General features: G+C 46.9%; 1 protein-coding gene across 1 annotated transcript in view; it reads left to right on the forward strand.

Annotated features, from left to right (window-relative positions):
• The window catches only part of LOC144530096 (CCN family member 1), a 13,285-nt gene extending 241 nt beyond the window's left edge, over positions 1–13,044 (forward strand). The window contains exons 2-5 of the mRNA XM_078269511.1: positions 2,197–2,410; positions 6,875–7,327; positions 7,843–8,021; positions 12,719–13,044. Coding sequence (XP_078125637.1) covers positions 2,197–2,410; positions 6,875–7,327; positions 7,843–8,021; positions 12,719–13,024 — 1,152 coding nt within the window. The 3' untranslated portion in view covers positions 13,025–13,044. The remainder of the gene's footprint in view (positions 1–2,196; positions 2,411–6,874; positions 7,328–7,842; positions 8,022–12,718) is intronic.
• Positions 13,045–13,927: the final 883 nt, after the last annotated feature.

The raw sequence follows: 13,927 nt of genomic DNA on the forward strand, positions 1-13,927 counted from the left end.
CAGTCTGTTTGGCTTCATGTAAACACAGAGGGGAAGAAGTAGACTCGTGTCTGTACTCTACTGTAACTGCCGTCTGTTTCATTGCCATATAACCTACCAACCCCCCCATTTTCTGTTGCATTTCAAAATAAAGGTAAAAAGAAATCTTTCCTACTTGTTTAGCTGCACACAAGTGATTCATAATGTACCTGCTGCATGCTTAATTTCTCCTTCCATGACTCTATGTCTGACTGTAATCTTTGGACAATCTGTGGTGTTTCCAAACTGGGGTTCGGGGGACCAACAGAGGTCTTTAAGGGGAGTTTGAGGGGGTCCTTGAGCAAAATGAGCATCAGGATAGTTTATAAGAATGCCTTAAAAGTGCCTTTTGAAAATGTCACTCAAGGAAAAGTATGTAAGAAATACGACTATGAAGAACTCGCAATGATTCAAAAAGGACTGTTATACTATCTTATATATGTTGTTGGTCAACGTGGAGCCAATGTGAACTGTTATGTGTACAGTTGGGTAGTTAAATCTGTAATAATGCATCATGTTTTATAAGATCATCATATGCTCTCATCTGTAAAGTAACTAGTGAAGTTAAAACTGTCAAATTCAATCAAGTGGAGTGAAAAAGTACAATATTTCCCACAAATATGTAATGAAGTAGTATTTACGTGAGAAAATGTACTTAGTTACATTCCACCACTGCCTATTTCTACCTCCATATCCACAGTTTAGACACTCGTTTAAATGTAAATGAGTTGACGAAAACTTGGTCTTTTAGGTTTGTTGTTGTTTGGAGTGTTTCTTGACCTGAAAAAACCCGAAAACCTGTCACCCTTTTACAAAGTAAACCGCGTACACAAGCTTCTGTCTCTCTGTAGGTCCAAAATTACACTACTGTAATATTATCCAACAGATAAAAATAAACTTAAGTAAAGATGATATGGACTCCCTGCACGGGGACTTTTGGTTAGGGGATGTTTAGAGTACCAACTTCTTACCCAATGATAATGCTAAAAATGGAAAGTGATTGTCACTGCATTGTGTAACGCTGTATCCTTCAAACCCACACAAGACCCACAAGAGTGAGTTGAACCAGTGACGGCGGCACACTGGGACCTGGCCTGGGTTTAGACGTCGGCAGAGTCGGGAAGGAATCCCTTAATTTGACTGTGGACAGCCAGTGAGAGTAGCTTATGAGTGCAGCTGGGAGGGAAAAGCGAGAGGAAAAAGAAATAGCAAAGACGATGTAAAGTGAACAATAAAATACTGCCGCTTCCGGACCACAGTCTGGGAGCCCGAAACAGGAAAGATGCAACATGTAAGCCTACCTAACGGAGGATAAGACTGACTGACGTGCATCGTTGTTTCCAAAGGTCTCTCCGTTTGTGGCCGTCCAGACTACAACACAACCCCGGAGACTTCAAACCACAACGGGGATCAGCAGTGTTTTCAAATTTCTGTGGTTTAGGGGCTCGGAAACGCCAGAGCAGTGTGAAAGCGAGGCGTAACGTTGCAAAAGATGTTTGCTGTAAATGTAGTCTCAGACTGGCAGCTCGCTGTGATCTCAATACCTGCTCGGACTTTCAAGAAAAAAATCCAGATTCCAACTAGAATAACGTTAAAAACAATCATGTTTTTAATGTTATTCTAGTTAGAATATGCCAGATGTAATAAATACATTTGACCTTTTGTTCTAAAGATGTGTGCCTTGGATTTTTTCTTGACGTTCACTTTGTTATTACATGCCTGCCAATGACAGACGGCCGTCTTATTTGCACAAAGACTAGTTCCAAGAAACTCCCCCAATTCTTCAGTTTTTCACCTGCTTGGATTTGTTGGAGCGTTTGGTGTGTGTGAGTGTGTGGCGATAGAGAGAGGGAGAAACAAAAGATGCAGGAGCAGGAGGGTGGAGGGTGAAGGTTGGTGGGGGATTTTGGGTCAGAGAGCGTTCCTTTCATCCCCGCATGCCCGGCGAATGCCAAGCGGAAGGCGACAGAGGGTTACAGATATCCCTGTGGGGCTCGGGGGACAGTGCTGGGTATTCAGCAAAATATTTAAGCCTCACACACTTTGAGGAATTTCTGTGATGTGTGTAACATGAGTCAAACTATTGTCCCGCTGGGTTCCAGTGTGGCTCCTCCTTATGAAGTGTGTTTACCGGTATCCAGGTTAACTAAAGTGCACACTGTGCCCCCCTCCCCGTAGGTGACTGCTGGCTGTCCAGTGGTGTGCGAGTGTCCGGCGGGGCCTCCGTCTTGTCCCCCTGGGGTCAGCTCGGTGCCGGACGGCTGCAGCTGCTGCAAGGTGTGTGCCGCTCAGCTCAACCAGGACTGCCACGAAGGACGGCCCTGCGACCATCACAAAGGCCTGGAGTGCAACTATGGCAACGATGTGGGCCGTACCCATGGCATCTGCAGGGGTACGTACCCAGGGGTTGATGCACAGACTGTATACGTGAAGCCAAAACATCGGGATCGCCCTCTGGCGGATGGCTACACTATAGCTTATAAACCCTGCCTCCCTCCACGTTAGCGGATAGGACATCAAAGTACACGTCAAATAATTTCTTCCCAAAGATGGTTTCAGTCATTTAAGGTAGTTCTGATCACGCTGACGTTTGCTCAAGTGTTAATTGTTCTGATCAGTTTGGTTTTTATTGGTTATTTGATGCTATAAAAATGGGGTAAAACGTTATGATTGACAGCTGGGATTGACTCACTATTGCGCAAAAACAGGCCTGAAGGAAGTGCGCCGGGCTTTGAAGCGGCTAAACAGTGTAATTACAGCTTCCATTACCCTCACGTGATGCCCTTTGGCCCAAAAAGACTTACATGGCTGTAAATCAGTGGATCCATTTTATCGAGCGTCACAACCACCGCAAAATGACTTTTCACTTTTAAGAATTCAATCCATTTGGTCCAATAACATTTGGAAAGTCTAGAAGAGCACAGTGCGGAAGCAGCGGCAATCATCCGGGTCATCTTATACGCAGAAGTTGAACTGTTTTGGCTTCATGTGCCACTGAGCAACTCTCAAACAGGGCTCCGCCTCGACCGCTGTATCCAGGGATATTTTGGCTTCGCTTTTGTATAGCGGGAGGAAGTGGTGACGCGTAGCGTTGGGTATCGTTTGGATTTTTACGATTCCGATTCCTAAACCGATCCTTGAAAAACTGAGAAATCACATGAAAGATGTAATATGTTTACTAGCAATCACATGCAGTGAATAGTTAATATGCTTTTACGTCCGTTTTGCAGCGACAGAGGACAAATATTTCAGTCGACACATTAAAGGTGCTCTAAGCGATGTCACACGTTTATTAGGCTACAACATTTTTTGTCACATACAGCAAACATCTCCTCACTATCTGCTAGCTGCCTGTCCCCTGAACACACTGTAAAAAACATCTCACTATCTGCTAGCTGCCTGTCCCCTGAACACACTGTAAAAAACATCTCACTATCTGCTAGCTGCCTGTCCCCTGAACACACTGTAAAAAACATCTCACTATCTGCTAGCTGCCTGTCCCCTGAACACACTGTAAAAAACATCTCACTATCTGCTAGCTGCCTGACCCCTGAACACACTGTAAAAAACATCTCCTCACTATCTGCTAGCTGCCTGTCCCCTGAACACACTGTAAAAAACATCTCACTATCTGCTAGCTGCCTGTCCCCTGAACACACTGTAAAAAACATCTCACTATCTGCTAGCTGCCTGTCCCCTGAACACACTGTAAAAAACATCTCACTATCTGCTAGCTGCCTGACCCCTGAACACACTGTAAAAAACATCTCACTATCTGCTAGCTGCCTGACCCCTGAACACACTGTAAAAAACATCTCACTATCTGCTAGCTGCCTGTCCCCTGAACACACTGTAAAAAACATCTCCTCACTATCTCTGTAGACAGCCCAGCCTCCACAAACGACAACAACAACAAATTGTGCCAACCTGCACCACCAAATATAACAAACAGTGTTCAAGCCAATAACTAACAAGAAGGATTTGGGGTTGGGGGGGGGGGGTTAGTGCACGGAAGGGAGGGAGAGGGGACGGGATGAGGAGGAGGGAGGGGCGAGCTAGTCTCATTTTGTTTGAAAATACTTCAACAAGAAGTGACGTCACCCAACATCGCTTAGAGCAGTGATTTTCAACCACTGTGTCGTGAGAGATCGTCCTGTGTGTAATTGATCCAGTAACATTTTTTCATTGTGTTGTTGCTCATCTGTGCCTGAAATATGATGACTGGCAGAGAAATGAAATACTGTTCTGTGTCAGTAGGTGGCAGTATAGTGCAATAATGACCTTGTTGTTTTAAGACAATAGAAATACTGCCACCTTTCGCACGTATCGTGGTTGGTGCTGTGCTGCAGGATTTCTTTAAGGTTGAAAAACACTGGCTTAGAGCACCTTTTAAGTAGACCCGAAATGAGGAACCGAAATGTGTGTTCTACTCCGGTCCATTGTGGAACCAGGTTTCGGTACCCAACCCTAGTGACGCGTCGTCCATCTTTATATACAGACTATTGGGAGGCTGAAAGAGAGAGAGAGAGGGGAGGGAGGGTCAGATGCAGGGAGGAGTTGGGTTTAGATGTTCAGATTGGGCTTTGAGTTTGGGGTTTAGCTCGGCGTCGATGAGGGAATGTGTAACTTCAGGGTGGGGGATCTGGCTTCCGCGCCAAGCGGCTGGAGTTTCTCTTTGATAGGGTCTCGGGGTTTGAAGCCCGTGCCACGTTTCAAAAAACAGAGCACCTTCATGAGCTGGGACTGAAACCTGGCCAACTCCGGGATTTATATAAGTAGCTCAGTGTGTACACAAACAGCCCCATGAAACACATGCATGCACAGTGGTATTTTTATGTGTGTGTTTATTTGGGGGTGTTTCTATATAAAGGGGGGGTATCCGGGGTGTTGCATGGGGAGTCCCACTCAGGGATGGACATTGTAAACAAGTCAAAATGCCTTTCTGATCTAAGAATAGAGCTGGCTTCATAAATCTGGAGATGGTGTGTCTCTCTCTCTCTCCTCTGATCTCCATGCATTTGTACATAAGCAGTGAAAACTGAATCTAAATAAAAACTAAAACCTTTTAAGAACAACTGAAACTTGCCAGGTTGAGAAAAACATGAACCTAAATCATTTCAGTTTTAGTTTTTTAGCTAGATAGATAGCTAGAGATACTTTATTTATCCCGAAGGAAATTAAGGTGTCCAATAGGTTATACACAACATGCATACACATAGGCACACAGACATATGACATATGACATCCATGCACACATACTACAAAAATACAAAGAAAGATATATCAATAGTGTGCCCTGTAGTAGCATGTTTACAGGAGCGGTGTGGGGAAAATGCAGAAAGGTGCAATGGTATCATAGTGCAAGAGAGTGCCAGTGCAAATCTATTCAAGTACAGCAGGCAACACAAATAGAATAATCATTACTTAACTATACATAGATTATTTTTGGGCCTTTATTTGACAGGACAGCTGAAGACATGAAAGGGGGGAGAGAGAGAGAGAGAGAGGGGGGAATGACATGCAGCAAAGGGCCGCAGGTCGGGGTCGAACCCTGGCCCGCTGCGTCGAGGAGTTAACCTCTACATATGGGCACCTGCTCTACCAACTGAGCTATCTGGACGCCCAAAGAAAAGACAAAAAGACAGCATGGTGTATTGACCATACAGGCAAGCTAGCAAAATGGGCAGATGGCTAATATAGTCAGCAAGGGAGTCAAACAGTGCCAATCAGTCCAGTCCAGGGTGGTCCAGGGTAGTTTACGTGTATGTATAAAGACATCCAGATGGTACAAAGCTCTAAGACTTTACTACTGAAAAAAGGAATTTCCATCAACTCTCATTGTGACATTGAACCCCAGAAACTGGACAGACTTGACACGGGATGGCGCTGTTGTAACTGCGTCACATCGGACACTTAAGTAGCTCAAAGATGAAATATTTAACCCTTGTGTTGTCTTCCCGTCCAACGTGCAACTTTCAGTTTTTCTGGGTCAACATTTAAACAACTTTTTTCACTTTCCCCCCCCAAAAGCTTTTGAAGCTTTCCCGGCTTTTCTTTGTCACTTCTCGATGTTTTTGTCACTTTTTCCGATGTCTTTGTGCGATTCTTCCGTGCTTTTTTTGGTTTAAACATCCCAGCTGTTCTCCGTGCATGTATTCTGGATGTATATGTAGCTACAAACTTCTGAGACATTATACCTGGCCCCGACAGAAACCAATCAAAACTAAGGAAGTCCCAATCAGCTTTTTTGGCCCCCGATCCTGATCTCTGTATATCTGCTGATACAGAGTCCCGATCAGATACTTGTATTAGCTTAGATAATAGAGATGCACACTGTTTTTTTTGTTTACAAAAATAACAAAGTAACTGAACGATGTCTTCAGCTTAATACATTTAACTTAGTGCAGCTAGCATTTTTGTAAAACACATAAAATGAATGTTGGATTGAAGTAAGGTATCGGGGGCATGCCCAGTAGTTTCTTTCTCATATAACGACACATGTAGGTTTGTTTGTGTGGAAGCTTTCATTAAGCAGCTGGAGGAAGACATTCAGAAAGGTCAACAGATGAGGTCATCAGCTCACACGGGGCAACAAGCTCACGTTAACACAGACACTCCTACATAATAAGTAAATGTTGAATGCTTTATCGCACTGATGTGAACGAGCCCGATCCGAACCCCAACATCATTTCTAAATATCTGTCCGAACCCGGCCCGGCCCGTCGGGTACTCGGGTAACTGTAATAATAACCTTGCTTCAGAGTTTTCTTCAGATCCAGAATATCTGATATCTGAACACTTTTTGTTCTTCAAAAGTGCTTTAACCAAACCTTCTGTCTACTTCCTTTCCCCTCAGCGAAGGCAGAGGGCCGCTCGTGCGAATACAACGGGCGGATTTACCAAAACGGCGAGAACTTCAACGCTGGTTGCAAGCACCAGTGCACCTGCATCGACGGAGCGGTGGGCTGCGTGCCCCTTTGCCCCAGCCACGTGCCGCTGGCGTCCCCTTCCTGTCCGGCACCACAGCTGGTCAAAGTGCCGGGCCAGTGCTGCCTCACCATCGACTGCCACAAGGGAACCTCCCTCGTGCCCCCCGTGCACCGTCGACCCCAACCTCCAGCTTACCCGCCTTACCCATTCATTCCCTACCCGGCCTACCCCTTCCCGAAGCCTTATCCGAAACCTTACCGGAAGCTGTACCCCTACAAACCCAAAAAGGAGAAGGACACCCTGGGGAACGAGCTGGTGGAGGTGGAGGTGGGGGGCGGGCGCAAGTGGGACAAGCCACGTGGAAACAAGCACCTGGCGGGTAAGAGAGGTTGCCGCCACGTTGCCTCAGAGTGCCGTCTGTTTCCTCCACGCAGTAAAGCATCATGTTTATGTTTTAGCCATTTTAGCTCCCGCTGACGCACAAACGGCCTCACTGTGAGCCTTTTCCTCTGCATCTACGCATGTGTGTGTCAGCATTTATGTGAGGCTTGTTTTCCACTGGCTCCTTGCACACCAGAGGTGCTCTCTCTCTCACACACACACACACACACACACACACACACACACACACACACACACGCACAGCACATACCTCTGTCACCCAGCTTTCCCCTCTCTGTAATCACCCACTCTATGCGTCAGTGTTGCCTGTTCACTGAATGAAGCTAGTGTGCTTTGCATCTCTGGACCTCTCCTTTCCCCTCTCTCTCCCACCGGCCCTGTTTCACCCCTCCAGCTTTACTTTTGCCCGATCTCGCTCCTCTTTTCTCTGACTCTCCATATGTCACATCGCCCATTGTCCTCTCACACGTCCTCTTGTTTCATCTCTCCTAGCCTGGAAACAGGTGGGAGATCAATGTGTGGTTCAGACGACTTCCTGGTCCCAGTGTTCCCGGAGCTGTGGGATGGGCGTCTCCTCTCGTGTTACCAATGACAATGCCCGCTGTAAGCTGATCAAGGAGACGCGTCTGTGCAACATTCGGCCCTGCAGCTCCATGTCTATGCCTGTCAAGGTGAGGAATGTGTGCTAAGGTTCTCAGGCTACATCCATTCTATTACATTTTGGTTTCAAAACGAAAATCTTGGGGCGCCAAGGCTCAGTCCGTACCACAGCGGCCTAGAAGTCGAATATGACCTGTGACCTATGGCCCTTTGCTGCATGTATTTCCCCACTAACCAATTTCCACTCTGCAACTGTCCTATCCATTAAAAGGCCAAAAAATAATCTTACAAAAACAAAAAGAATATCTTTTGCTACATTTACATCTACACTACTGCAGCATTTCTGAGCCATAAAACGGAGACATTTGGAAACACTGCTGCCCCCGTTTTGGTATGAAAACTCTGGGGTTGCTTTGCAATCTGTGACTCCACTCTGTGACAGTCACCGCATCCGAGCTTGGACGTGCCAATGTGACGTCAAAATAGAGTAGACCAGAGGTCGTGCACCACTCTATTTCAATCAGCGGCGTGCGACAAAGCAGAAACGGGAAGCATGGACGAGCTGGAGGGTAACGTGATGCCAGGACTCTCAGAGTGACTGCAGGTCTCTCTGGTTAACGTACTGGGTTAAGATGAGCTCTTTATGGTGAATGAAAGGCTTGATCCCACCAAGTAGCTCATCCAATCAAATCCAAGCATTGACGTCAATGCTGCTGCCAGTTCTGCCGTTGTTTACCTTTTTCTTCTAGTCCGTAGAAAGAGCAAAGTCCGTAGCCTTTCCTCATTAGCGCCACTTCTGTTCAGGAGAAGACTGCAGCTAGTGTCGCGAGTATAAATAGTTACGGCGCTCCCATGAAGTCACACTGGCGCTCGATAGGTCGGCTGCAGCGAGTATACTGCACGTTTTGAGGGAGCATTTTAACCGACTTTTGGGAGAAATAGGGCACTTGGCAGAAAACATTAAAAAATGTTCACAGAAACTTAAATAAATATGAGTGAACATACTGTCCCATTATAACCCTGTCCACAGCTGTTGGTAAAGTGTTGATTGCAACAAACTGGATATGGACGGTGATACTCACAAGATAGATTTGGGGCGTAGTATCACCGAGGGTACATCTACACTGCTACGTTTTGGTTTATAAAACTAATATCTTTTGCTACGTTTACGTCTCGCGTCCGCACTACTCCGGTGTTTCCGAGCCCCTAAAACGTGAACATTTGGAAACTCTGCTGCCCCCGTTTTGGTTTGAAAACTCCGGGGTTGTTTTGTAGTCTGGACGACACAAACGGAGACATTTGGAGACGAGGACGCACGTCAGTCAGTCTTATCAGTTAGGTAACTTACAGACCTTTCAGTAACAGGTCTGTCTGTCTGTCTGCCTGTCTGTCATACGTCAGTCAGTCTTAACTGTTAGGTAGCTTACAGACCTTTCAGTAACGGGTCTGTCTGTCTGCCTGTCTGTCTGTCATACGTCAGTCAGTCTTATCAGTTAGGTAACTTACAGACCTTTCAGTAACAGGTCTGTCTGTCTGCCTGTCTGTCATACGTCAGTCAGTCTTATCAGTTAGGTAGCTTACAGACCTTTCAATAACAGGTCTGTCTGTCTGCCTGTCTGTCATACGTCAGTCAGTCTTATCAGTTAGGTAGCTTACAGACCTTTCAGTAACAGGTCTGTCTGTCTGTGAAACGTCAGTCAGTCTTATCTGTTATGTAGCTTACAGACCTTTCAGTAACAGGTCTGTCTGTGATACGTCAGTCAGTCTTATCTGTTATGTAGCTTACAGACCTTTCAGTCAAAGTATACATCCAGGATTTTCAACCACAGAGAAACGTCATCCAATCAGCTTCCTGTTTACACCGACATGCACATGCCCAGTGTGTGTGAACGGTCATGTGATATGTGTTGTCAGATGTGTTCATACGGATGGAGATTAGTTCTGCTTCTGGAGATAAAACTGTGTGGGCCGAGATCGCTTTTGGGCTCAAAACGCTGCTTGAAAAATAACAACGTACGTGCAGATAAAGCCATATAAAGGGATCAATTGCATTCTAGCCACCGTGCTAAATACATTCAGGAAAGGATTGCTCTCAAGGGCTCTGATTGGTATTAATATCATGGCATGTATACACACCCCACCCCAGAATCCCGCTGTTGCTGAAGCCCTTTCGGGTCCATTCTGTCTATTCACGGTTCTGTTGCTGTGTGGAAACATCCCCAGCAGGATGACGACAGAGCCAAATTAGACTGTTTCCTGTGGTTGTCATTCAAAGCTCAAACCGTTAGTTCAACGTTTTGGTAGTGTCACATTGCCAGCTCTATCTCCACAGCGCTGTGGAGTAAGGTCCGGGATAGGAGGAAGAAACGCCTGCTCTACCAGGTGAGCTAACCAGGCGCCCAACTTTCCCCCCCAAGTTTTTATTTTAAACAGCTGAAGATCCCCTTCTTTGTTAAATACCACGACAAGAAACCCCAGAACTTTCAGAGCTGCTGACAAAAGAAAACAATGTGTGTGTGTGTGTGTGTGTGTCGGTGTGTGTGTGGGTGTGTGTGGGTGTGTGTGTGTGTGTGTCTCTCTCTCTGTGTGTGTGTGTGTCTCTCTCTCTCTCTGTGTGTGTGTGTCTCTCTGTGTGTGTGTGTGTCTGTGTGTGGGAGTGTGTGTGTCTGTGTGTGTGTGTGTGTGTGTATGTGTCTCTCTCTCTCTGTGTGTTTGTCTCTGTGTGTGTGTGTGTGTGTGTGTGTGTGTCTCTCTGTGTGTGTGTGTCTCTCTCTGTGTGTGTGTGTGTCTCTGTGTGTGTGTGTGTGTGTGTGTCTCTGTGTGTGTGTGTGTGTGTGTGTGTGTGTGTGTGTCTCTCTCTGTGTGTGTGTGTGTGTGTGTGTGTGTGTGTTTCTCTCTGTGTGTATGTGTCTCTCTCTCTCTGTGTGTGTGTGTGTGTGTGTGTGTGTGTGTGTGGGAGTGGGAGTGTTTAGCTCTCCCACACTGATCCTGTGACACTGTGGCTGTCCGCTGCACTCAGCCGCCCTTTGCTAGGAGATTTAAGAGCACTTGAGTCACCCACGCTGTTTCTCTCTCACATTTCATACGCAGCCCCCTCAGAAACATTCTGCCTCTCCGTGAGCCACTCGTCAATCTGATGGGTTGTTATGCACCTGTTTCCCTGCGCTCTCCACATGTTTGCAGAGCTGCTGTGTGGGTGTTAATGTGCATCAGTGTCAATCCTTAACTATCCCTGGCATGTCCCTGTCTCTCTCCGGCACTCATCGGTTGTTCTGACCTTTATTTTGTTTTCCCGTCTGTGCTTAACTGCATTAATTCTGTTTTTCATGTCTCGAGGCTTGTGTAATGAGTCATTTCATTTTGCTGTGTGGTATGGCAGCTAGGCAAATGGTTCTGTGATCCTATAAAGCTTTCAGTGGAAAGCAATGCAGCTGAACTAAAACTAAAGACGTTAGCGGCGTATGGCTCTGGGCACGGGTTAAAGTGGGCTCTGGTAGGAGGAGGAACCCTAAAGGCCGTTACACACCGACCAGTCAGACTGATCAGTCTCCCCGACTGTCCTGTCTCTGACTGAGCATGTCAGGTCGGACCAAATGAAGGCCGACGGCTCCTCCGACGGACGACGGTACGAACACACCGACCAGACTCGAGTCACCGACCTCGCCAGACTGTCAGACGGCCGATTATCGGGTTGGTGTGTAGCTGCCTTAAGATCTGTGGATGGGGTTGTTGTCAACACCACACCAAATTCTACCCTTTTAAATCTAGTTCACCTGTCTCTCGTTATTTCCTTGTAAACTAATCTAATTGGCAAGTTTAATAAATCTGTGTTACGCCAAATATCCATTCCAGTGTTTCCGTTTCATTCTCAGCAGCGCGTCGTTGTGAGTCAGTGAACGAGGCTGAACTGTCTGGTTATAGTTCACGTCTGTAATAATAGCAGGACAGACGTACTGTCTGTTAAAGTCAGTTGAACAGGTGAAGAGCAGGTTGTAATTGTATTCAGTTGTATAGCATTTGAAGAAAAAAATGCTAAAAGAACGTTGAAGAAAAAGATTCAAAAATGTGGTTCAAAAATATCAACGAAAACATCATAACAACATACATTTTGACGCAGAAAAACTCAAAGTTGCACGGTCGAGTACAAGGTCCAGGAACTCTGTTCTGTTTCCCCGTCGAGATCTGACCTACCTGAACCTGAACCCTAACTACGGAAGGGGGGAGCGCTAATTTCGTGACTGCTCCGGTTCCGCCGTTAATTCCCGCTGGATGTCCCTCTTCTCGACCAGATGTCCCCTTCCTCTGTCTCTGTGTTGGCGTTCTAACCTCCGGCTGATTAGTGAGGACTATGGTTAACTGCTCCTCAGATCTCTGCAGGGTAAATCCAGACAGCTAGCTAGACTATCTGTCCAATCTGAGTTTTCTGTTGCACGACTAAAACTACTTTTGAACGTCCACATGTTCCACCAAAACAAGCTCCTTCCAGAGACTATTTAGCAGAGGCACCGTGGCTCCGTCCGGAGCTTAGCCCCGCCCACGATGATTGTGATTGGTTTAAAGAAATGCCAATAAACCAGAGCACGTTTTTCTCCCATCCAGGAATGCTGTGTGGACTAGACAGACCCTCCTCTGCAGAGCTGTGGAGGAAGGTCTGGTAATGCGAGACTATAGAGCTGCTAGCATGGCTGAGCTCCTTTCCCTGGCTGACTGACTTCTCTCTCTCTCTCTCTCTCTCTCTCTCTGTCTCTCTCTCTCTCTCTCTCTACAGAAAGGAAGGAAGTGCTCCCGTACCCACAAGGCCCCTGAGCCTCACCGCCTGTCCTACGCCGGCTGTCGGAGCACTCGCCTGTACAGGCCCAACTACTGTGGCGTGTGCCGGGACGGCCGCTGCTGCTCGCCCCGCCGCACGCGCACCGCCAGCGTGAGCTTCGCCTGTCCCGACGGCGAGCGCTTCAGCCGGTCCGTGATGTTCATCCAGTCCTGCAAGTGCAGTGACGAGTGCAACCACCTGAACGAGGCCGCCATGCCTCCCCAGCGATGGCTCTACGGAGACACACACAAGTTCATCGACTAGTGGTATCACCACCCCCTCCTCACCCAAAAAAAACAACTTACATTCCCTCACAACAAACCCCCCCCCCATAGTGATCCCCATTATACAATAGCTGTCCTTAGTGTATCTATATGAGTAGACGCAAGCGAGGTGAACACGTCTTTTCTGAATTTGGGGAGGAATGGGGAAAGGAATGCGCCTTGGAAAGAGCACAGAAGTGACAGCCCCCCCTTTTTTGTTTTTTTAGTGTAGATAAAGAGTTGTTTGTGGCCATGGCCAGACTGCGACAAAACCTTTTAAGGACAAGCTTGGATGCAACCAGCTGCCATGTTGCTGCCAAATGTCCCCTGAACTCTGAGACTTTTTGTTGGGGACACTGGAACGAAAGCTGACACACACACACGGACCACAGATGTAAATTAGCTGTATAGCTAACTCTGGTACAGGGCTTGAACTGTGCATGGTCTCTGACAAATAAACTAAAAACACACACACACACACACACACCTTGTGTTGATGGTGTGGACTCAAATCACAGTTAACTGACCAGCCGATAGTGAAGCTGGTCTGACTTTCGTTGCTTTGGAGCCAGAATATGAAACCTGCTGGACGTCTGTACACTCCAATAACGTAGTTTTGATAAACCAAATGAAGACTCACGGAGAAGCAAAAAAATAAAAAAACTGTGATTGTGTTCGGCAGAAGACGGAGCAGCATCTCGGATGTTCTCACGGGGGAGCGTGTCGGGCTCGTGTCTTTTTATGGTATTTATTCACTGGTATTTATTGTCGAGACAGACGGGATGACGCAGTGGCCTGCCACCAGGGAAGGCGGCCGGGGCGGCTGTGTTTTGGGCACCTCGGCGTAGCTGAACTGAACGGGGGGATCTGAGAGAGGGACAAAACAGCTGAGAGCTGTCAGCCA

The sequence above is a fragment of the Sander vitreus genome, chromosome 15, assembly GCF_031162955.1.
Source record: "Sander vitreus isolate 19-12246 chromosome 15, sanVit1, whole genome shotgun sequence".
Classification (NCBI taxonomy): domain Eukaryota; kingdom Metazoa; phylum Chordata; class Actinopteri; order Perciformes; family Percidae; genus Sander; species Sander vitreus.